A 24425-nucleotide genomic window follows, 5' to 3' on the forward strand; every position below is an offset into this window, starting at 1 on the left:
CTTAGCTGTGTTCTATTTCAGCTAAGCTTGTCTCAAGGATGGATTAGCTGCAGGCCAGACAGTAGCCCTGGAAAGGTCATAGCCCACACTAGAAGTGCTTGGCCTGTAGAAGACACAGCTGCCCTGGGAGTTAGCCTAGAAGGGAATGGTACTGTTGATCCCTGAAGCCGACTGTCTGGTTTCTGCTGAGCTGGCACAGACGGGTGCAAGAAGAGCAGACTCATATCCACCTGAAATTCCCCCTGCTGCTCAGACCTGGCCAGATGTGGCATCCAGGCTGGGGGCCTGCTGTCTGCACACTGCACCTGACCTGGCCTCTGGACACATGGTTAGTTAGTGCAAGCTGTGAGTCTAGGGTAGAAACAGCTGCACTTCATTCTTTTAGTCTACAAGCATCTGTTGCACGCCTGCCATGTGTCAGTTGTAGTATGCCAGGGTGTGCAGTGCAGGCAAGGTCCCTGTGCCTCGTCTGACTGCGATAAAATAATGTGAGATTGCCTGGTTATTTCTGAAGCACCTTTGATATGACATTAAACAACCTGTAATGTATAACAAATCTCATTTAAAAAGTACATTTCCAGTATATTCTACCTTTCATTTCTCTTGGGAAAGGGCTTTATATAAGATTTTATTTCTAATTTCCAAAATAGGTAATTCCTTATAAATATGTTGACTCAAGGTGATGTCCTCATTTATTTTTCCCCTGTAGAAAATATATTTCAAATGCTATCTCTGTTTTGTGATTATAACTTACCATGTGGAATGCTTTGGGGAGAGAGCATCTAGGTTGCAAACTTGTTTCACAGATTTTACTCTTATATTTGAAAATCTCATTTCATTTAGTCTCACCAAAAACCCTACATGGCACCCCTTCTTCTCATGGCTCTTCGTGTCCCTGGATTTCATTCCAGCATTCTGGTTATTAACCTAATGGAGGCTAATTTTTATGACATTTAGCTACCTACACATACAAAATTACTCCCACCTGTTCTGATTTCTTATGCTAAATGATCTCTCTCTCTTTCTACCCCCTCCCTATTTCAAGGTTTTTCTTTTCATTTCTTTAACTTGTTATTTTATTCAACCACTGTTGTGCTGGGAAACTGCATATATGTGTGTACAAAAAAGATATTCTTCCTGTTTTTCAACAAAAAAACCTTTTGGGATCCAAACAGAAAAGCAACACATACTTCAAATCTCTCTCCTATTATTTTTTCTTTCCCCTTAGCCTTCACTACCTTTCTTTCCTGTTGCAGGTTTCCTTTTCAAGAGCTCTTAATTAAAATGTGCATTTTTTGTTCTTTGGTTCAAGGTTTACTAGATATCTCCTCTTAGCAACAGTGTGGTTTAAAAATAGCAAGTGGTCATGTGGCCTCACCAAATCCAGTTCCTTTGCCTGCATTCTCTGCTTGAGTTCTCCCACCCAGGACTGCTCACTCAGCCCCTTTGTCTACAGGCTGTGAGCTTCTGGAGGCAGGAGATGAGAAGATAAGGGTAGGACCTTGCCAGGGAACACATCCCAGCTGCAGGGATCCCAAGGAGCACCCTTTCCTCCCAGTCCAGAAAGTGCCACACACAAAGGTAGCATTTGTCAGAGAAGAGGCGAGATGCAGTCTCACATCCCGGAGCTCAGGTAGCTGCACGAGGTACTGAGTCCTCCACCATCAGGTGACAGGGAGCTCCTGCTCCTCAGAGATTCTGCAGCCTGGTGCGCCGCATGTGCAGAGGGGAAGGCCTGTGGCTGCTCTCACCATGGAGTGACTTGGCAGGTGACTTAGCCTGCAGGCTTTAGTGCTCTGTATGATGTAGATGTGGTCACAGTACCTGCTGGGCTGGGTTGCTGGGAGGTATAAGTGCTGCCATGCATGTGAGATACAGAGTAAGGACTCACTATTTGTAATATCTGTACTGTCACTGATATTTGCAATTTCACGTGGCAGATTCTCAGACACTGAGGCCTGGGGAGACTGGCGGGTCTGCATATGGAGGTGCCTGGGTGGGTGCTCTGACCTTATTGGGCCTGCTGCCCCAGGGGCTGGGCCTGCCGCCCCATGGGGCATGCTCTTGGTGACTCTGGGAGGAGACTCTTCCCACCCTGTGTCCAGTTTCTGCCAGAGGTCACCTGGGGCTCCTTCAGTGCCTGAGTGGATACCGCCATGGCCACACTGATCCCTTTGTAGGCGGGGGAGGCCCCTGAGATCAGGAACAGTGTCCCTCTTGCCATCCTTTCTCCTAAGATTTCCAGCCCGAGGGCGCCTCGGGCCCAAAGGCCCTTCTCCACCCTTGGAAGGACTTGGTGTCTGGAAAAGCACAGTGGAGGAGGCTTGGAGGCAGAAGCAGGTGGAAGGTGGTCTGGTGCGTGCTTGTGTGTCAGCGTAGGGACAAGGACCCCAGGTGCCTCCTCCAAAACTGACAGGTGGCACACTGTCACATGAGGGGGGCGGTAGCACCGTATGACACCCAGCTGTCTCCCAAGAGCTGCCAGGACCCACTGTTTCCCCAAGTCTGCCTTTACATGGGGTGGGGCAGGGGACGGCCCTACACTGTCCCAGACTGGCTGAGACAGAGCCGCCCTGTGCCAAGGAAGGCCTGGGGCTTGCACACAAAGCCAAGGGTGCAGCAGCTGTGCAGGGCACTTTGCTGAGCATGTGGCATGTGTGATCTCCTCCAGAGAGCATGTGACGATTGTCCTTCTCTCTTCTGTCCATCTGTTTCAGCTGAGGGAGTGTGTACAATTTTCTTGTTCTTTATTAAAGTAAAATGCATCTGGGCACATTAGAAGGGGTTGAGTCTTCCTGACTGGGTGCCAATGATTTAAAAGTGGGAATAACTTCATGGCTGTCTCAAGAACTGCAGGCAGAAAAGATTTGGCCGCAAAGGTGGTTCTTGACTTACTTGTTCTCTTAGAATGCTGGAGAAACCTTAGGGCTATTCCCACCTGATTTTGCAGATATAGCCACTGACACCAAGGATGCCAGCTGTTCATGCTGCACCTTGGGGGCCACAGAAGCTTTTTCCTGACTGGGCCATACCTCTGCTGCTATGGGCTGGAGCAGAGCCACAGGCACTGGGATTCTGGGTGTTCTGTTTGCCCCGTGTTTTAGTTTTTCATTCAGTTCTGAGTACTATTGAAGGAAAGAACGTGGGAAACTGCTTGGAAGTCAACTCCACTGAGACTCTAGGGATTGCTGCCGAGCTTGGAGGAGGGGAATGGATAGATTGTGGAGGTGGACGGCACTTTGGTCATACCTGTATGGGAGGAAGTTGGGACGCATGAAACAGGATCAGGGAGTACAGCACCAAGGCCTGTGCTAACTGCCTGTTACTTCCAGACCAGCACTCCAGGGAGGGGCGGGTGGAGGAGGCCGGGCTGCCCAGGGCTCACACCAGGCTCACCGAGCACCCGACTACTCTCAGGCCGACTCCCAAGTCTCCCATCAGAGTGTGGAGCTTCCTTTAAAGTGTTTACATTATCCTGTGCTATTGTCTCTCCCTGGGTGCATTTCGCTGCTGTGAATAATTAATGCTGTGCATGCGAGAAGTGCTGTTCACAGGTGTCAGATTGAGATCTGAGAAGCCAGCTTGGCAGAGCCAGCGCCCACCTGGGCTGCTTTACCTGCCTGCTAGAGTTGGAGCTGCCAGGGTCAGCTCCTGGTTCCCTGGACATAAAGCTGCCTCTGACCAGCAGGAGACATTGGCAGACACTGGCCTGATGGGGTGTCCCCTCTGTGCAGAGGTCAGCTGGACTGGCCACAGCAGCGCTGGGGACTCACAGGATGCGCAGTGGGGAGTCGGGTGGAGTGGGCCACTTCCTTGGCGGTGCCTTCCTCCACACACCCCTCCCCGGATCTGTCATTCTGTGGCCCAGCTGCTGAACACAGCCCCTCGAGAGGGGCGGGGAGTCTGGTCAGGGACAGAGATTCCACATCGAATATCTCTTCTCCCTCGGTTCTTCTTGTTGGGTTTATCAGTGGAGTTTTCTGGTATAAATTGGAGACATTTTTTTCTCCACAACAGGGAGAAATATTTCACTGGTGATCTTCTACTTAAGAGCCTTAGACCCCTATAATGTGCTCTTTCTGTATATATTGTACCATGATTTTTTTCATTTTATATATATATATATCGAGTATTCTACTAAATCAGTAGCAACCTCATTCTTTTCGGTGGTGACAGAGCATTTCCTGGGGATGTTCCATAATTCATTTACACACTCCCTTATAATTATTGTCCATTCAAGTGGTGCCAGTTTTAGGGGTTTTGTTTGTTTTTCACTGTTGAAGTTTCATAGTTCCTTATCTGTAATTCTAAAATTTAAAGCTGTGCTCATAAACAAACTTTTATTAATTTTCTCGGTAGCAAAAACAGATTTGAACAGATATGAGGCTATTTATAGTCTTTTTAAATATTCTGTTTGGTGTGATGTTTTGTGTGTTTCAGTGCATATCCTGCTGCTGGTGTTGTGAATTCATGGTATTACATGTCTTCTCTCTCCTGACTCCAAACAGTTCTGAGTCCCAGGAGTTTGGAAAGGGCTGCCTTCTGCCTCAGTACTCGGCCAACATCTTCCTACATACTGTGTCTTTATGTGCTAGAACTTATTTTTGTGATGGTGTGAATTTGCAGAAATAGAATTGCTGAATCACAGGTTATGCTTATTTTACATTTTAATAAATATTGCCAAACTACCCTTTTTGGAGGTCTCATGGTGCAGTTGGCTATCACTGGTGAGAACACCTGTTCCAAACCATCCTTGCTAGCACTGTGGGCTGATGTTTTAATCTGAGTCCTTTGTGCTCTTTGAGTTCATGTTAATTGCTGCATTGTTCCTAACTGTGGTGAATCTCCTTTCTGCTGTAGCATCCCTCCTTTTAAAGGCAAAACAGTGACAAGGTACCAGGAACCATGGTAGGCACCTGTGCTACCTGTAGGGGAATGAGACAGAATTGCTCTTCAGCTCATGTCTGGTGTGGAAGGTGGATACCTTCAGCAGTTAACAATATCGTATGTGGTGAGAGCTGTGTAAATGAGGATTCCGCCAAGGGAGGAGTGGGATGCATGGGGGAGGGCAAAGGTGGGTCAGGGAGAGACCTCACAGGGCTGATCTTTGAAGAGGGAGGAGCAGAGTCAGTGTGTGGGAAGAGTGCCAGTGAAGCATGGAGGTGCACTGAGGAACCAGGAGGCTGAAGGTAGGGCACCTGGCAAGTGGCAGGGGACAAGATGGAAGGAGGGAGAAGCTTAGTGAGAAGGGTCTCAAGTGGCCATCAGAGGAGCTGAGACTCCTACACAAAGCCAGGCAATAATTGCTGGCCTTTCAGAAGGGTGTCTGGCCACCCGGTGGTATGTGGAAGGGAGGTGAAGACAGGAGAGCAGGAGGTCATGGCTTCTAAGGGTGAGACCCAGAGAGTCAGATCTCCCCGTGGATCTGACACTGAGGAGCAGGGCAATGGGTGCCAGGAGTGTTTCACAGAAGAATTGCTGTGGGGATGAAGGGAGTCAGGTAACTCTGGTTTCCGGTTAGGAAGACAATGAGAGAGAGACTGTAAAGAGAGCAGGTTCAGGGAAAGACTTAGAAGAGTGAGAGGAGAGTGTCCGTTGTGCACACTTGGAGTTTGGAACCTCCAGGCAGTAGAGCCAAGGAATTCACTTTTGCAGCTCAGGACGGAGTCCAGAGATAAAATGTACATTTAAGAGTTCTGAGCATGTAAATAACAGCTAATCAACAACGGCTGTGATCTGAATGTTTGTGTCCTCCAAAATTCATATGTTGGAACCTAGTGCCCAAAGTGCTAGTATTAAGAGGTAGGGTCTTTGGTGATGTGATGATGGGGTCAGTCCCCGTATAAAGAAAGCTGAAGGGAGCGCCCTGCCTCTTCTACCATGCGAGAGCACAGCAGTGAGGTGCCTGCATGAGGCGGTGGGCCTCGCCAGATACCTGATCCACTGGCGCCTTCAACGTGGGCTTCTCAGCCTCCAGAACTGTAAGCAGTAAATAGATTTATAAATTACTCAGGCTGTGGTATTTGTTATAACAGCCTGCAGGGGCTGAGACACCAACTCGAGTAAAAATAGAACTGAGAGAGAAAGCTTGGCGCCAGTCTGGATGTGTGTTTCCAGATGGTTGGCACTAGAATCCATCTCCTTTCCCGATCTCGCCAAACCCACACTGTTCGTTTTGTATTTGTCATGCCTGTGTGATTTCAGTGGTAGGAAATTTATTATTAGATTAAAATACTGTAAGATCCTTGGTGGACTTATGTTTTTCATGTTCCATGTTGCCTCCATATTCTGGCTAGGATTTATTTTTTTTTTTTAATCTTACAGTTAATCAACTAGAAACCAGAAGAATTGTTTTCTAGGACAGATTTGAGTAGAACTGAATTTAAGTGATCAGCAATTTACTGAAAAGAGAAAAGAGGGAAAAATTCTGTCCTAGAAATGCAAGGGTAGATTTTCTAAACTATGGAGGTAGCCAGGCTCGCAGTTGTTCGACAGCCCCAGTCCCTCTGGCCTCATCTCCTTACCTGCACTCGGGCACTTCTGGGCTCTGGGCAGCAGCTACTCCAAAGTTAAAATGGCAAGGAAATGAGACTTTCTACTGTATTTGCTCTGTTAGTTTTAGGGATTATAATAAGCATTTATAATGTTTCTCCCATAGTAGAAATAAAAGTACGATTTCCCCAGGTAAATCCATATGCCACTCAGAATACAGCCAGTTTGGGTTTACACAATTCAGAGGTGTTTTCTGGTAATAAACATGTCTCTGAAAGATGACTGATAGGGCAGCTGTTCTCCCACCTGCATAGCCTTTGGTTGGGCTTCGCCAGAGCCTCTCTGGTCCCCTCCATAGAGTCCGGACATGTTCGACTTTGCCATGGGATGTGTCCACCAAATCAGAGTTCAAGGATCATTAAAATGTGACCATCTATCTCAGCAGACAGGCACATCCCTGCCCGCCAGGGAAGCCCTCAGATCAGGAAGGATGATTCTGACGTCCAAATTGTCAGCTGAGGTTGACACAAAAGAAAGAGCCATCAGCTCATCGTCAGGTCTGTGAAGTTTTTGACTTGATAACAAGACAGATAAATGGCCTAAAACCTTATGTTCGGAGAGAGAAAAGTTCTTTTTAAAAAAAACAAAACAAAAACAAAACTTTTCTCACAGGTATACAATATTAAAACCAGTAAGAATGTGTCTGTTTCCTTGATTGTGGTGATGGTATCCTGGGTGTTTGCATATGTCCACACTCTTCAAATTTTGTACATTAAATATGTTTAGCTCTTTGTATTATATATCAATTATACCACAATAAAGCTGCTAAAACAAAATCAGAAAAACCAAAACAGCATTCCCAACCCACCACTGCTTCACTCCACACTCGTACTTGCTAGGTCCCCAGAAAGCAGAGACGGGCAAGAGGACTCCAGCTACAGGGCATTGTTTCTCAGTCCTAGCTGTGTCTAGAATCACCTGCCAGTGACCTTCAGCCAGCAGGTGCAGGTGTTTTTAAAGTTGGGCGGCAGTGCTCACGCAGCCCGTGCTGAGAACCACTGCTTTCCTGCCTGCTCAGTACAGGTGCCCACGTGAAGCTGCCGGAAGTGCGGGTTCCCCCTGGAACTGCCTGAAACTCACACAGGCCAACCCCCCTGTGTGAGTCTTGTTCACATGTGAAGCGCCCTGCAGGGTGAGCATGACTGCTGCTGCATTCACTCGGGGAGGGCTTCCCCCAGCAGGGCACAGTCCTAACAGCAAAGGGAGGCTGTGCCATAATAAGGCTGGAAATAAATATGTCAGTAATGTAATAAATAAATAGTTAGAGCCAGGCATGGTGACACATGCCTGTAGTCCCAGTCATTTGGGAGGCTGAGGTGGGAACATCTCTTGAGCCCAGGAGCTCGAGGCTGCACTGAGCTATGAACGTGCCACTGCACTCCAGCCTGGGCCACAGAGTGAGACTCATGTCTTTAAAAACAAGAACAAAAAAAGCTTGTTGTAGGAAGGCAGCATCAGTGGTGAGTAATAGATTTGTGCATGGCAGAGTCTGTGTTGGGAGAAAGATGAGTGAGGCATTGATGTGCATTAGAAAGGGAACAGTCCTGGAGAGAGTTAGTGGGAATACGTCCAGATGGTCACAGGTGACATGTTCAGGAAAGAAGAGACAGGCACACCCAGGGCACCAGGGTGCCAGGGAGGCAAGGGGCCACCAGGCTGAGATCTCAGGATGTGTGAGAGCTGGAAGGTGGGCTCCATCTGAAAATGATTTGGGTTTGCCCCTCAAACGTCCTGTTGGTTGGTCTTGCTTTCCTCAGTGGGACCATGAGACTCAGTATCTGACTTGACAGTGTGCTTGGCTTCCATGGCTGTGTTTGATGGCGTCTCAGCTGATAACATGGAGAACTCTGGTCTAAATAAACAGGGCAGTTAGGTGGGTTTGTAACTGTTGTAACAGCTGTCCCTTTGAAACTGTAGTTAGTGAAATCTCAACATGGAAGTGGAGTCTCTAATGGAATTCACCATTGGCTCCATCATCAACATTTCATGGATTTGAATGGAAATAGGGAAGGCGTGCCAAGACGAGCATATGCATGAGTCATAGGGAGAAGAGGTCTTGATCCATCTCTCTTTCCTTCCTCTTTCTTTCATTCCTTTCTCTTTTAAAATTGAGATGTAATTCATATGCCATAAAATTCACTCACTATTCTTTTTATGCAGGTGGCGAGGATGATTTGCTTGTGAGTAGAGGACATCAGCTGTGGATTGCACCACGTGTGGGGCGCTCATCTCCCTTTCCCACACCTGGCCTCCCTTCAGTACACCCTTGGCCCCTCTCTCATACTCCGCGCAGCTGGCCAGGGCTCACATTGTTGTGTGGCCTTTTCTCTCTTCTTTTGGTTTTCTTACTCAGCAGCCTGCTGGATCTTGGGCAGACCTCAGAGTTTGGATCCTGGCGTCGGGGCATGGAAAGATTCTCCTCTCTCCTGGGCCCCAGTGTCACGTCTCCCTTACATGCTGTGGGGCTACTGGGAGAGGCCACACCGAATGCACGGTGCCAGTTCAGAGAGGGGCAGGGTTGGCCATCCTGGGCCCCAGCAGAGCCTGATTCAGGCTCGTTAGTGACAGAAAGCCCGAGGGAATAGTGGATGTTTTGAGTGACAGGATGAGAACCCAGACACTCTCAACAGGAAAGCGGGTGGTCCCAAAGGGACCATCCCATGATATTTGCTTTGAATTGCTGCTATGACAGGTTTACAACTTGTGGTCCATATACTTTCAGACATAAGCTTACTTTTACATTATGCATCCTAAGGACTGCATCACCCCTTATTTACTGAGGGAGAGAGGCTAGACACCCTGATATTATCTCCGTGATATACAGGATTACAAATTAGCAACTGCTCAGGGTGGACTGTCCCTTTCTCTGACCTTGTCGGACTCTACGTTGTATCCAGGTGTATAATGAGGGATACTTGGCTGACAGGAAGCAATTCCAGGGCCCCTTTCTGCTAATTTATATGTACTTTTTACTCTTTTGAAGGATCATGTGTATTTCAGAATCCCAGGTCTATAATTAGATGTGCAAAAAGTGGATTTAGTTAAAAGTGATGTTTGTTCCTTTCTACTGCAAGTCTGAGAATTTACGCATCTGCACATGCAGTAGAACAAGAAGGAAAATCCTATTCTGTAGTCCCCACCCTCTTCTGCTTGGTCTTACAGGTGTTCTTTGGAACCCCAGTGCTACCTTTAGGCTCTGGGCATAAGGACCATTAGACTAGATGTGTGTGGTGATGGTGTATTTTGTGTGCCAGACTGCCTGGCAATGTGTACTGCTTTTAATTAAGCTCAGTGTGGCAGTGAACATTCCTTTTACAGTTGCAGCTCTTTGGAACGTCAGCAGATATGTACTTAGGGGTCCAGTTTACCTGCAGCATCATGGGGAGTAGTTGGGTTGTGTGTCTGAAGGTGAGTAGGGTAGTCATGTGTGCATGTAGGTGAATAGGGGGAGTTATGTGTGTGATGGTGAGTAGGTGGTTGTGTGTGGGTGTGTAGGTAAGTAGAGGGATTGTGTGTGTGAAGGTGAATAGGTGGGTTGTGTGTGGGTATGTAGGTAAGTAGGGGGGTTGTGTGTGTGAAGATGAGCAGGTGTGTTGTAGGTGGGTGTGTAAGTAAGTAGGGGCGTTGTGTGTGTCAAGGTGAGTAGGTGGGTTGCGCGCGTGTGCATAGATAAGTAGGGGGTTGTGTGTGTGAAGATGAGCAAGTGTGTAGTAAGTGGATGCGTAAGTAAGTAGGGGCGTTGTGTGTGTCAAGGTGAGTAGGTGGGTTGTGCGCGTGTGCATAGATAAGTAGGGGGTTGTGTGGGTGAAGGTGAGTAGGAGGGTTGTGTCGGGGTGTGTAGGTTAGTAGGTGGGTTGTGTATGTAAGTAGGGGGTTGTTGTGGGTGTGTGAAGGTGAGTAGGTCAGTTGTGTGTGGGTGTTTAGGTGGGTTGTATGTGGGTGTGTTGGTGAGTAGGGGGGTTGTGTGTGTGTGAAGGTGAGTAGGGGGTTGTGTATGTGAAGGTGAGTAGGGCAGTTGTGTGTGGAAAGGTAAGTAGGTGGGTTGTGTGTGGGTGTGTAGGTAAATAGGAGGTTGTGTGTATTTGTGTAGGTGAGTAGGTGAGTTTTGTGTGGGTGAGTAGGGGGTTGTGTGTGTTTGTGTAGGTAAGTAGGGGGGTTGTGTGTGTGCAGGTGAGTAGGTGGTTTGTGTGTGGGTGTATAGGTGAGTAGGTGGGTTGTGTTTGGGTGTGTAGGTGAGTAGGTGGGTTGTGTGTGGGTGAGTAGATGGGTTGCGTGTGTTTGTGTAGGTAAGTAGGGGGGTTGTGTGTATGAAGGTGAGTAGGTGGGTTGTGTGTGAGTGTATGGGTGAGTAGGTGGGTTGTGTGTTTGTAGATGAGTAGGTGGGTTGTGTTTAAGTGTATAGATGAGTAGGTGGGTTGTGTGTGGGTGTGTAGTTAAGTAGCAGGATTGTGTGCATGAAATTGAGTAGGTGGGTTGTGTGTGGCTGTGTAGGTGATTAGGGGGGTTGTGTGTGTGAAGGTGAGTAGGTGGGTTGTATGTCAGTGTGTAGGTAAGTGGGGGTTCTGTTTGTGAAGGTGAGTACTTGGGTTGTGTGTGCGTGTGTAGGTAAGTAGGCGGGTTGTGTGTGTGTGTAAAGGTGAGTAAGTGGGTTGTGTGTGGGTGTGTAGATAAGTATGGGGGTTCTGTGTGTGAGGTGAGTAGGTTGGTTGTGTTTGGGTATGTAGGTTAGTAGGTGGGTTGAGCGTGGGTGTGTAGGTAAGTAGGGGGGTTGTGTGTGTGAAGGTGAGTAGGTTGGTTGTGTGTGGGTGTGTAGGTGAGTAGGTGGGTTGTGTGTGTGTGTGAAGGTGGGTAGGTGTGTGTGTATGTGTGAAGGTGATTAAGGGGGTTGTGGGTAGGTGTATAGGTGAGTACCTGGATTGTATGTGGGTGTATAGATGTGTAGGTTGGTTGTGTGTGTAGGTGAGTAGGTGGGTTGTGTGTGGGTGTGTAGGTGAGTGGGGGGATTGTGTGTATGTGAAGGCGAGTAGATGGGTTTTGTGTGGGTGTATAGGTGACTAGGTGTGTTGTATGTGTGTTTAAGTGAGTAGGGAGGTTGGGTGTGTGAAGGCGAGTAGGTGGGTTGTCTGTTAGTGTGTAGGTAAGTAGGGGGTTGTGTGTGTGATGGTGAGTAGGTGGGTTGTCTGTTAGTGCGTAGGTAAGTAGGGGTTGTGTGTGTGAAGGTGAGTAGGTGGGTTGTGTGGGGCTGTGTAGGTAAGTAGGGTGGTTGTGTGCCTGAAGGTGAGTAGGTGTGTTGTATGTGGATGTGTAGGTAAGTAGGAGGGGTTGTATGCTTGAAGGTGAGTAGGGGGTGGTGTGTGGGTGTGTAGGTGAGTAGTGGGATTGTGTGTGGATGTGAAGGTGAGTAGGGGGGTTGTGTGTAGGTGTGAAGGTGAGTAGGGGGTTATGTGTGTGTGAAGGTGAGTAGGGGGATTGTGTGTGTAGGTGAGTAGGCGTGTTGTGTGTGTGAAGGTCAGAAGGGGGGTTGTGTGTGGGTGTATAGGTGAATAGGGGGGTTATGTGTCTGTGAAGGTGAATAGAGGGTTGTGTGTGGGTGTGAAGGTGAGTAGGGTGGTTGTGCATCTGAAGTTGAGTAGGTGTGTTGTATGCAGGTGTGTAGGTAAGTAGGGGGGCTGTGTGCTTTAAGGTGAGTAGGGGGGTTGTGTGTGTGTAGGTGAGCAGGGGGTTGTGTGTGTGTGTAGGTGAGTAGGGGGGTTGTGTGTGGGTGTGATGGTGAGTAGGGGGGTTATGTGTATGTGTAGGTGAGTAGGGGTGCGTGTGTGAGAGAGTGAGTAGGGGGTTGTGTTTGTGTGAAGGTGAGTAGGGGGGTTGTGTGTGTGTGACAGTCAGTAGATGGGTTGTGTGTGGTTGTATAGGTGAGTTGGGGGTAGTGTGTGTGTGAGGGTGAGTTGGGTTGTGTGTGTGAAGGTAAGTATGCGGGTTGTGTGTGTGTGAAGGTGAGTAGGGGGGTTGTGTTTGTGTGAAGGTACTCACTGGGGGGGGTTGTGTGTATGAAGGTCAGTAGGGGGTTGTGTGTGTGAAGGTGAGTAGGGGGTTGTATGTGTGTGTTAAAGTGAGTAGAGGGTTGTGTGTGGGTGCATAGGTGAGTAGGGGAGTTGTGTGTGTGTGAATGTGAGTAGTGGGGTTGTGTGTGTTAAGGTAGTAGGTGTGTTGTGTGTGGGTGTATAGGTGAGTAGGGGGTTGTGTGTGTTGTGAACATGAGTTGGGGGTAGTGTGTGAGGGTGAGTAGGGAGGTTGTGTTTGTGTGAGGTGAGTAGGGGGGTTATTTGTGTGTGAAGGTCAGTAGGTGGGTTGTGTGTGGTTGTATAGGTGAGTTGGGGGTAGTATGTGTGTGAGGGTGAGTTGGGTTGTGTGTGTGAAGGTAAGTAGGGGGTTGTGTGTGTGTGTGAAGGTGAGTAGGGGGGGGTGTTTGTGTGAAGGTACTCACTGGGGGGGGTTGTGTGTATGAAGGTCAGTAGGGGGTTGTGTGTGTGAAGGTGAGTAGGGGGTTGTGTGTGTGAAGGTGAGTAGGGGGTTGTATGTGTGTGTTAAAGTGAGTGTGTGTGAGGTTGTGTGTGTGAAGGTGAGTAGGGTGGTTGTGTGTGTCTGACGGTGAGTGGGGGTTTGTGTGTGTGTGAAGATGAGTTTGGCGGTTGTGTATGGTTGTATAGGTGAGTTGAGGGTAGTATGTAAGGGTGAGTAGGGTGGTTGTGTGTGAAGGTGAGTAGGGTGGTTGTGTGTGTCTGACGGTGAGTGGGGGTTTGTGTGTGTGTGAAGATGAGTTTGGCGGTTGTGTATGGTTGTATAGGTGAGTAGGGCGGTTGTGTGTGTGAAAGTGAGTAGGTTGGTTGTGTGTGTATGAACGTGAGTAGGGGGTTTGTGTGTGTGTGAAGGTGAGTAGGGTGGCTGTGTGTGTGAAGGTGCGTAGGGCAGTTGTGTATGTGTGAAGGTGAGTAGGGGGGTTGTGTGTGAGTGAAGGCGAGTAGGGGGTTCTGTGTATGTGAAGGTGAGTAGGGCAGTTGTGTGTGTGTGTGAAGGTGAGTAGGGGGGTTGTGTGTGAGTGAAGGCGAGTAGGGGGTTCTGTGTGTGTGAAGGTGAGTAGGGCGGTTGAGTGTGGTTGTATAGGTGAGTAGGGCGGTTGTGTGTGTGAAGGTGAGTAGGTTGGTTGTGTGTGTGTGAAGGTGAGTAGGGTGGCTGTGTGTGTGAAGGTGAGTAAGGCGGTTGTGTGTGTGTGTGTGACGGTGAGTAGGGGGGTTGTGTGTGTGTGAAGGCGAATAGGGGGTTCTGTGTGTGTGAAGGTGAGTAGGGCGGTTGAGTGTGGTTGTATAGGTGAGTAGGGCGGTTGTGTGTGGTTGTATAGGTGAGTAGGGCGGTTGTGTGTGTGTGAAGGCGAGTAGGGGGTTGTGTGTGTGAAGGTGAGTAGGGGGTTGTGTGTGTGACAGTGAGCAGGGCGGTTGTGTGTGGTTGTATAGGTGAGTAGGGCGGTTGTGTGTATGAAGGTGAGTAGGGCAGTTGTGTGTGTGTGAAGGCGAGTAGGAGTTGTGTGTGTGTGAAGGTGAGTAGGGCGGTGTGTGTGTGAAGATGAGTAGGGTGGTTGTGTGTGTGAAGGTGAGTAGGGCGGTGTGTGTGTGAAGGTTAGGGCGGTTGTGTGTGTGTGAAGGTTAGGGCGGTGTGTGTGTGAAGGTGAGTAGGGCGGTGTGTGTGTGAAGGTGAGTAGGGCGGTTGTGTGTGTGAAGGTTAGTAGGGCGGTGTGTGTGTGTGTGTGAAGGTGAGTAGGGCGGTGTGTGTGTGAAGGTGAGTAGGGTGGTTGTGTGTGTGTGAAGGTTAGTAGGGCGGTGTGTGTGTGAAGGTGAGTAGGGCGGTGTGTGTGTGTGTGTGAAGGTGAGTAGGGCGGTGTGTGTGTGAAGGTGAGTAGGGTGGTTGTGTGTGTATGAACGTTAGTAGGGCGGTGTGTGTGTGAAGGTGAGTAGGGCGGTTGTGTGTGTGTGTGAAGGTGAGTAGGGCGGTGTGTGTGTGAAGGTGAGTAGGGTGGTTGTGTGTGTGTGAAGGTTAGTAGGGCGGTGTGTGTGTGAAGGTGAGTAGGGCGGTATGTGTGTGAAGGTTAGTAGGGCGGTGTGTGTGTGAAGGTTAGTAGGGCGGTGTGTGTGTGAAGGTGAGTAGGGCAGTTGTGTGTGTGTGAAGGTGAGTAGGGCAGTTGTGTGTGAAGGTGAGTAGGGTGGTTGTGTGTGTGAAGGTTAGGGCGGTGTGTTTGTGAAGGTGAGTAGGGTGGTTGTGTGTGTGAAGGTGAGTAGGGCAGTTGTGTGTGTGTGAAGGCGAGTAGGGGGTTGTGTGTGTGAAGGTGAGCAGGGCGGTTGTGTGTGGTTGTATAGGTGAGTAGGGTGGTTGTGTGTGTGAAGGTGAGTAGGGGGTTGTGTGTGTGAAGGTGAGTAGGGCAGTTGTGTGTGGTTGTATAGGTGAGCAGGGCAGTTGTGTGTGTGTGAAGGCAAGTGGGGGTTGTGTGTGTGAAGGTGAGCAGGGCGGTTGTGTGTGGTTGTATAGGAGAGCAGGGCGGTTGTGTGTGTGAAGGCGAGTAGGGGGTTGTGTGTGTGTGAAGGTGAGCAGGGCGGTTGTGTGTGTGTGAAGGCAAGTGGGGGTTGTGTGTGTGGAGGTGAGCAGGGCGGTTGTGTGTGGTTGTATAGGAGAGCAGGGTGGTTGTGTGTGTGTGAAGGCAAGTGGGGGTTGTCTGTGTGAAGGAGAGCAGGGTGGTTGTGTGTGTGTGAAGGTGAGCAGGGCGGTTGTGTGTGGTTGTATAGGAGAGCAGGGCGGTTGTGTGTGTGTGAAGGCGAGTAGGGGGTTGTGTGTGTGAAGGTGAGCAGGGCGGTTGTGTGTGGTTGTATAGGAGAGCAGGGTGGTTGTGTGTGTGTGAAGGCGAGTAGGGGGTTGTGTGTGTGAAGGTGAGCAGGGCGGTTGTGTGTGGTTGTATAGGAGAGCAGGGTGGTTGTGTGTGTGTGAAGGCGAGTAGGGGGTTGTGTGTGTGAAGGTGAGCAGGGCAGTTGTGTGTGGTTGTATAGGAGAGCAGGGCGGTTGTGTGTGTGAAGGCGAGTAGGGGGTTGTGTGTGTGAAGGTGAGCAGGGCGGTTGTGTGTGGTTGTATAGGAGAGCAGGGCGGTTGTGTGTGTGTGAATGCCAGTAGGGGGTTGTGTGTGTGAAGGTGAGCAGGGCGGTTGTGTGTGGTTGTATAGGAGAGCAGGGCGGTTGTGTGTGTGAAGGTGAGCAGGGCGGTTGTGTGTGGTTGTATAGGAGAGCAGGGCGGTAGTGTGTGTGTGAAGGCGAGTAGGGGGTTGTGTGTGTGAAGGTGAGCAGGGCGGTTGTGTGTGTGTGAAGGCGAGTAGGGGGTTGTGTGTGTGAAGGTGAGCAGGGCGGTTGTGTGTGGTTGTATAGGAGAGCAGGGCGGTTGTGTGTGTGTGAAGGCGAGTAGGGGGTTGTGTGTGTGAAGGTGAGCAGGGCAGTTGTGTGTGGTTGTATAGGAGAGCAGGGTGGTTGTGTGTGTGAAGGCGAGTAGGGGGTTGTGTGTGTGAAGGTGAGCAGGGTGGTTGTGTGTGTGTGAAGGCGAGTAGGGGGTTGTGTGTGTGAAGGTGAGCAGGGCGGTTGTGTGTGGTTGTATAGGAGAGCAGGGCGGTTGTGTGTGTGTGAAGGCGAGTAGGGGGTTGTGTGTGTGAAGGTGAGCAGGGCGGTTGTGTGTGTGTGAAGGCAAGTGGGGGTTGTGTGTGTGGAGGTGAGCAGGGCGGTTGTGTGTGGTTGTATAGGAGAGCAGGGTGGTTGTGTGTGTGTGAAGGCAAGTGGGGGTTGTGTGTGTAAAGGAGAGCAGGGCGGTTGTGTGTGGTTGTATAGGAGAGCAGGGTGGTTGTGTGTGTGTGAAGGCAAGTGGGGGTTGTGTGTGTGAAGGAGAGCAGGGTGGTTGTGTGTGTGTGAAGGTGAGCAGGGCGGTTGTGTGTGGTTGTATAGGAGAGCAGGGCGGTTGTGTGTGTGTGAAGGCGAGTAGGGGGTTGTGTGTGTGTGAAGGTGAGCAGGGCGGTTGTGTGTGGTTGTATAGGAGAGCAGGGCGGTTGTGTGTGTGTGAAGGCGAGTAGGGGGTTGTGTGTGTGAAGGTGAGCAGGGCGGTTGTGTGTGGTTGTATAGGAGAGCAGGGGGGTTGTGTGTGTGTGAAGGCGAGTAGGGGGTTGTGTGTGTGAAGGTGAGCAGGGCGGTTGTGTGTGGTTGTATAGGAGAGCAGGGGGGTTGTGTGTGCGTGATGGCGAGTAGGGGGTTGTGTGTGAAGGTGAGCAGGGCAGTTGTGTGTGGTTGTATAGGTGAGTAGGGTGGTTGTGTGTGTGTGAAGGTGAGCAGGGCGGTTGTGTGTGGTTGTATAGGTGAGCAGGGCGGTTGTGTGTGTGTGAAGGCGAGTAGGGGGTTGTGTGTGTGAAGGTGAGCAGGGCAGTTGTGTGTGGTTGTATAGGAGAGCAGGGTGGTTGTGTGTGTGAAGGCGAGTAGGGGGTTGTGTGTGTGAAGGTGAGCAGGGCAGTTGTGTGTGGTTGTATAGGTGAGTAGGGTGGTTGTGTGTGTGTGAAGGTGAGCAGGGCGGTTGTGTGTGGTTGTATAGGAGAGCAGGGGGGTTGTGTGTGTGTGAAGGCGAGTAGGGGGTTGTGTGTGTGAAGGTGAGCAGGGCGGTTGTGTGTGGTTGTATAGGAGAGCAGGGCGGTTGTGTGTGTGTGAATGCGAGTAGGGGGTTGTGTGTGTGAAGGTGAGCAGGGCGGTTGTGTGTGGTTGTATAGGAGAGCAGGGCGGTTGTGTGTGTGTGAAGGTGAGTAGGAGGTTGTGTGTGTGAAGGTGAGCAGGGCGGTTGTGTGTGTGTGAAGGCGAGTAGGGGGTTGTGTGTGTGAAGGTGAGCAGGGCAGTTGTGTGTGTGTGAAGGCGAGTAAGGGGTTGTGTGTGTGAAGGTGAGCAGGGCGGTTGTGTGTGGTTGTATAGGAGAGCTGGGGGGTTGTGTGTGTGTGAAGGCGAGTAGGGGGTTGTGTGTGTGAAGGTGAGCAGGGCGGTTGTGTGTGGTTGTATAGGAGAGCAGGGCGGTTGTGTGTGTGTGAAGGCGAGTAGGGGGTTGTGTGTGTGAAGGTGAGCAGGGCGGTTGTGTGTGGTTGTATAGGAGAGCAGGGCGGTTGTGTGTGTGTGAAGGTGAGTAGGAGGTTGTGTGTGTGAAGGTGAGCAGGGCGGTTGTGTGTGGTTGTATAGGAGAGCAGGGCGGTTGTGTGTGTGTGAAGGCGAGTAGGGGGTTGTGTGTGTGAAGGTGAGCAGGGCGGTTGTGTGTGGTTGTATAGGAGAGCAGGGCGGTTGTGTGTGTGTGAAGGCGAGTAGGGGGTTGTGTGTGTGAAGGTGAGCAGGGCGGTTGTGTGTGGTTGTATAGGAGAGCAGGGCGGTTGTGTGTGTGTGAAGGTGAGTAGGAGGTTGTGTGTGTGAAGGTGAGCAGGGCGGTTGTGTGTGGTTGTATAGGAGAGCAGGGCGGTTGTGTGTGTGTGAAGGCGAGTAGGGGGTTGTGTGTGTGAAGGTGAGCAGGGCAGTTGTGTGTGGTTGTATAGGAGAGCAGGGTGGTTGTGTGTGTGAAGGCGAGTAGGGGGTTGTGTGTGTGAAGGTGAGCAGGGTGGTTGTGTGTGTGTGAAGGCGAGTAGGGGGTTGTGTGTGTGAAGGTGAGCAGGGCGGTTGTGTGTGGTTGTATAGGAGAGCAGGGCGGTTGTGTGTGTGTGAAGGCGAGTAGGGGGTTGTGTGTGTGAAGGTGAGCAGGGCGGTTGTGTGTGTGTGAAGGCAAGTGGGGGTTGTGTGTGTGGAGGTGAGCAGGGCGGTTGTGTGTGGTTGTATAGGAGAGCAGGGTGGTTGTGTGTGTGTGAAGGCAAGTGGGGGTTGTGTGTGTAAAGGAGAGCAGGGCGGTTGTGTGTGGTTGTATAGGAGAGCAGGGTGGTTGTGTGTGTGTGAAGGCAAGTGGGGGTTGTGTGTGTGAAGGAGAGCAGGGTGGTTGTGTGTGTGTGAAGGTGAGCAGGGCGGTTGTGTGTGGTTGTATAGGAGAGCAGGGCGGTTGTGTGTGTGTGAAGGCGAGTAGGGGGTTGTGTGTGTGTGAAGGTGAGCAGGGCGGTTGTGTGTGGTTGTATAGGAGAGCAGGGCGGTTGTGTGTGTGTGAAGGCGAGTAGGGGGTTGTGTGTGTGTGAAGGTGAGCAGGGCGGTTGTGTGTGGTTGTATAGGAGAGCAGGGGGGTTGTGTGTGTGTGAAGGCGAGTAGGGGGTTGTGTGTGTGAAGGTGAGCAGGGCGGTTGTGTGTGGTTGTATAGGAGAGCAGGGGGGTTGTGTGTGCGTGATGGCGAGTAGGGGGTTGTGTGTGAAGGTGAGCAGGGCAGTTGTGTGTGGTTGTATAGGTGAGTAGGGTGGTTGTGTGTGTGTGAAGGTGAGCAGGGCGGTTGTGTGTGGTTGTATAGGTGAGCAGGGCGGTTGTGTGTGTGTGAAGGCGAGTAGGGGGTTGTGTGTGTGAAGGTGAGCAGGGCAGTTGTGTGTGGTTGTATAGGAGAGCAGGGTGGTTGTGTGTGTGAAGGCGAGTAGGGGGTTGTGTGTGTGAAGGTGAGCAGGGCAGTTGTGTGTGGTTGTATAGGTGAGTAGGGTGGTTGTGTGTGTGTGAAGGTGAGCAGGGCGGTTGTGTGTGGTTGTATAGGAGAGCAGGGGGGTTGTGTGTGTGTGAAGGCGAGTAGGGGGTTGTGTGTGTGAAGGTGAGCAGGGCGGTTGTGTGTGGTTGTATAGGAGAGCAGGGCGGTTGTGTGTGTGTGAAGGCGAGTAGGGGGTTGTGTGTGTGAAGGTGAGCAGGGCGGTTGTGTGTGGTTGTATAGGAGAGCAGGGCGGTTGTGTGTGTGTGAAGGCGAGTAGGGGGTTGTGTGTGTGAAGGTGAGCAGGGCGGTTGTGTGTGGTTGTATAGGAGAGCAGGGCGGTTGTGTGTGTGTGAAGGCGAGTAGGGGGTTGTGTGTGTGAAGGTGAGCAGGGCGGTTGTGTGTGTGTGAAGGCGAGTAGGGGGTTGTGTGTGTGAAGGTGAGCAGGGCAGTTGTGTGTGTGTGAAGGCGAGTAAGGGGTTGTGTGTGTGAAGGTGAGCAGGGCGGTTGTGTGTGGTTGTATAGGAGAGCAGGGGGGTTGTGTGTGTGTGAAGGCGAGTAGGGGGTTGTGTGTGTGAAGGTGAGCAGGGCGGTTGTGTGTGGTTGTATAGGAGAGCAGGGCGGTTGTGTGTGTGTGAAGGCGAGTAGGGGGTTGTGTGTGTGAAGGTGAGCAGGGCGGTTGTGTGTGGTTGTATAGGAGAGCAGGGCGGTTGTGTGTGTGTGAAGGTGAGTAGGAGGTTGTGTGTGTGAAGGTGAGCAGGGCGGTTGTGTGTGGTTGTATAGGAGAGCAGGGCGGTTGTGTGTGTGTGAAGGCGAGTAGGGGGTTGTGTGTGTGAAGGTGAGCAGGGCGGTTGTGTGTGGTTGTATAGGAGAGCAGGGCGGTTGTGTGTGTGTGAAGGCGAGTAGGGGGTTGTGTGTGTGAAGGTGAGCAGGGCGGTTGTGTGTGGTTGTATAGGAGAGCAGGGCGGTTGTGTGTGTGTGAAGGTGAGTAGGAGGTTGTGTGTGTGAAGGTGAGCAGGGCGGTTGTGTGTGGTTGTATAGGAGAGCAGGGCGGTTGTGTGTGTGTGAAGGCGAGTAGGGGGTTGTGTGTGTGAAGGTGAGCAGGGCGGTTGTGTGTGGTTGTATAGGAGAGCAGGGCGGTTGTGTGTGTGTGAAGGTGAGTAGGGGGTTGTGTGTGTGAAGGTGAGCAGGGCAGTTGTGTGTGGTTGTATAGGTGAGTAGGGGGGTTGTGTGTGTGTGAAGGCGAGTAGGAGGTTGTGTGTGTGAAGGTGAGCAGGGCAGTTGTGTGTGTGTGAAGGCGAGTAAGGGGTTGTGTGTGTGAAGGTGAGCAGGGCGGTTGTGTGTGGTTGTATAGGAGAGCAGGGCGGTTGTGTGTGTGTGAAGGCGAGTAGGAGGTTGTGTGTGTGAAGGTGAGCAGGGCGGTTGTGTGTGGTTGTATAGGAGAGCAGGGGGGTTGTGTGTGTGAAGGCGAGTAGGGGGTTGTGTGTGTGAAGGTGAGCAGGGCAGTTGTGTGTGGTTGTATAGGTGAGTAGGGGGGTTGTGTGTGTGTGAAGGCGAGTAGGGGGTTGTGTGTGTGAAGGTGAGCAGGGCAGTTTTGTGTGTGTGAAGGCGAGTAGGGGGTTGTGTGTGTGAAGGTGAGCAGGGCAGTTGTGTGTGTGTGAAGGCGAGTAAGGGGTTGTGTGTGTGAAGGTGAGCAGGGCGGTTGTGTGTGGTTGTATAGGAGAGCAGGGGGGTTGTGTGTGTGTGAAGGCGAGTAGGGGGTTGTGTGTGTGAAGGTGAGCAGGGCGGTTGTGTGTGGTTGTATAGGTGAGCAGGGCGGTTGTGTGTGTGTGAAGGCGAGTAGGGGGTTGTGTGTGTGAAGGTGAGCAGGGCGGTTGTGTGTGTGTGAAGGCGAGTAGGGGGTTGTGTGTGTGAAGGTGAGCAGGGCAGTTGTGTGTGGTTGTATAGGAGAGCAGGGCGGTTGTGTGTGTGTGAAGGCGAGTAGGGGGTTGTGTGTGTGAAGGTAAGCAGGGCGGTTGTGTGTGGCTGTACAGGTGAGCAGGGCGGCTGTGTGTGTAGGTGAGTTTGGGGCTGTTTCTGCGTGCAGGTGAGTGGAGGAGGCGCGGGGCTGTCTCTCAGCTCTCCTGTCCTGGGCACGAGGAGGAAGGGGAGGCTGATGGGGACTCCAGGTGCAGGGTGGAGCCGAGCAGCGGCGCCCGCCAGGCTGCACAACAAGGAGAAGCACTTTCCGAGCTGGAGTCTGCCTAGTTCCGTGCTGCTGTTCTCACCGCTTTAGACCTTAACTAATATTTTCCACGTGTATTTTTGCATAAAATAAGCGTATTTGTACTGCAATCTTCTATAAATTCAGTGTCCAAGATTGAATTGTGTATTTCTTCTACTTTTTTTTTTTAAAGAAAAACCAAATTGGCAGGAACCTAGATCACACACAATTAGGTGATCCTTTCATGTCTCTGAGAAACCGTCCACCCTGCAGCCCGTGCTGCCTGGACTCGAGTTGCTCAGCGAGGGCGTGCCCGCAGACGCCATGCCCAGCAGAAGGGCGTGCACTCCGAGGAGTGCGCAGGTTGGGGAAGGCCAGAACTGCCCGGGAGCCGAGCTGCTCCTCTGAGCTGAGCTGCACACGGGTGAGGAGCAGCCCTTGAGCAAGTCCACAGGAGCCCGCGCCCGCCAGGGCCCGAGGCCTCAGCGCCTGGGGCATGTGGGCAGGAAGTGGTGTGAGCAGCAGTGACCCTGCGGGCGCCGTGAAGGGCCCCTGCCATCGCAGGGGTGACTTGCCGGATGCCCCGCAGGCCAGGACCAAACCTCCTGATGTGTCCGAGTCCATAACCTCTGCTCTTAGCCCCAGCGCACGTGGTGGGGGCTTCCCTCAGCGCCGTGCTGGCGCCAGGCCTCTGCGGAGCTGCCTCCCCGCGGCAGCGCTGGCAGGTGTAACGTCCGTCCTTGGCCGTGACACCGCGCAGGCGAACCAGTTGGGATTTGGCACCCACTCGGGGCGTTTGGGGGCCGCAGTGCTGTGAGTTACTGTGACCATACCCATCTCGGCACCATGCATTTGGGCCACAGCCTGACAACAGTCAGCTCTGCTTGTTCTGTGAAACACAGTGGAGGCAGTTCTGACCTTTTTATTCTTACTTTTTCCTTCTAAGAATGCCTGTGTTGAAACCCGGCTGGACGCATGCCTGGTCTGGTTGCTCTTTCGGCTCCGAGTGGTGACCTGTGCCCTCTCTCCGCAGATGCCGCTCCTACGAGGACTGCTGCGGTGCCCGGTGCTGCGTGCGGGCCCTGTCCATACAGCGGCTGTGGTACTTCTGGTAGGTCACACTCTTCTCGTTGTGGGCCTCCACCACTCCCCCACCCTGAGATCTCTGCCCGTCAGCTCCATCACACCCTCAGCTGCGTCACCTACACCTCGGCGATGGCCTTGGGGATGGCCTTGGTCAAGAAAACAGGTCTGTTTAGTTGGCATTGTGGCAGGCAGCTGTGCCTGTGGCATTTGCAGAAAGCCCGTTCCATCTCTGCAGGCTTTCCGGTGGATGATAGCAGCGGGCCCTTAGCCAGTTTCTGAAATGCAGCCGAGGCTGCTGTTATGTATAAGCAGCAGGTTGAGACTGGAGATGCCCCATTCTCCCATGTTGGCAGAATCTTTGCTCGCAAGACAGGCAGCTTGTGTTCTTATCCCTCCCGCTGCTCTTGAGGGAAGCACGCAGAGTGGTCTGGAGCGTATCAGACTGTGCACGAGAAGCGCAAGGATGGTGCCCGCAGAAGGTGTCTCTCTCTATTAAAGGGGGAGCCCGGTGTGGCTGGTGGTCCTCGGGGGATGCCTGCTGGGGCGTGTGTGGGTGGAGGACGGGCTGCTTCAGTGGTGGGTGGCAGAGCACACGTGCGGCAGCACCGTCTCCCAGCAGTGGTGATCCTTCAGGTACACTCCACAGAGGTTAAGTCTGCTGCCTTTATGACTTTAAGATTCTGTCTTTAATGACTTTTTAAGACATTAAGACCTTACTTAGCCTGTTATAGCAGCCACTTGAGCTTTTTGGTGAAGTTTTGTCTTTCCCTGTTGACAACTGTGCCCAGGGTTTGATCAGGGAAGACAGTGGGGAGTAGGGACTCCGAGTGTCGCACGGCCTGTGTGCTCTTTAGCTGTAGTGGCTTCTTTCATCATCACCATCACCACCTTCTCGATAGATTTTTAGACATTTCGAGGCTGGGCCTCCCCTGTCACCTTAGCCGCCAGCCAGGCCTCCCTTAGGAGCGGCTCAGGTGGCCCTGCGGTGCACCCCCTGGACAGGGTGTGGTGTCAGCTCCTCCCCACCTCATGGTTGCTGGTGCCTAAAGCTCTATGATAGAATATGAATGTTTTTTAGCCTAAGATTTTCCAAACCTAAACACCTCTGTATACATCTCGAGGGAAGCGACCAGAACCCCAGTGGGGGAGAGGAGGCTGGGGCAGGCGGCACAGGGGAGCACCGCTGGGCGTCAGGGCAGGCTCTCGCCGCTTGCTCCTCCCTGGGGCCAGGGGAGGAAGGAGGCAGACTGTCTGGGGTAGGAAAGCTGGGTCCTGAAAGGTTTGTGAGAATGCCGGGTTGGTCTGAAGCTCCAGATGAGTGATGATGATGAGGTTGTGGGAATGCTCCTAAAAATGAAAAATCTTGTCAAAGTTCAGGCATTATATGAGCAGAACAAAAAAACAATTGAGAGAGTCCGGAAGACCTGGTCGGGCCTGGTAACTTCCTTGGGCTTCTCAGGAAGCTTTTTCTGCACTGGCAGCCGGGTGCTCTGGAGCGGTCGGCCAGAGTCCAAGTCAGAGGCAGGGCGCCTCCACGAGCCAGCACAGAAGGGCTGGCCAGAGTCTACGCAGAGACTCCATGGTGAGTCCCATCTAGTGAAATCAGGCTCTTGCAGGGTCAGAGTGCCAGATGATTTGGTCACGTTATTAGCGTTGAGATTCTGACACAAGGCTCCAAACTGGGGACAGAACCAGAGAACACCTTGCGACGGGACCTTGCACTGCCCCAGCTGAAACGCAGAGGGTGCAGGGTTCCGTCGTGTGCCCCCTCAGGAAACACCGAGTGCCCATGTGCACCGGGTTCTGCAAGGTCCCTGGGGAGGCCTCACGGCATTCAGACTCCCGAAAGAGACAGCAGATAATTACATGTGGATAGTTTTAAGCCAGAGCACAGAGCCGCTGATTCCAGAAAAGTTGG

The 24425-nt window shown here is 51.8% G+C and overlaps 1 protein-coding gene across 3 annotated transcripts in view; it reads left to right on the forward strand.

The window, feature by feature from the left end:
* The window catches only part of VOPP1 (VOPP1 WW domain binding protein), an 88542-nt gene that overhangs the window by 45113 nt on the left and 19004 nt on the right, over positions 1-24425 (forward strand). For 2 of the 3 annotated variants that reach the window (XM_012786293.2, XM_076006240.1), the window contains one exon: positions 22455-22532. The exons of the other annotated variant lie outside the window; for it this stretch is intronic. In XM_012786293.2, coding sequence (XP_012641747.1) covers positions 22455-22532 — 78 coding nt within the window. The remainder of the gene's footprint in view (positions 1-22454; positions 22533-24425) is intronic. 3 annotated transcript variants of the gene reach the window in all.

This window comes from Microcebus murinus, chromosome 9 (genome assembly GCF_040939455.1).
Source record: "Microcebus murinus isolate Inina chromosome 9, M.murinus_Inina_mat1.0, whole genome shotgun sequence".
In the NCBI taxonomy this organism is placed as follows: Eukaryota; Metazoa; Chordata; class Mammalia; order Primates; family Cheirogaleidae; genus Microcebus; species Microcebus murinus.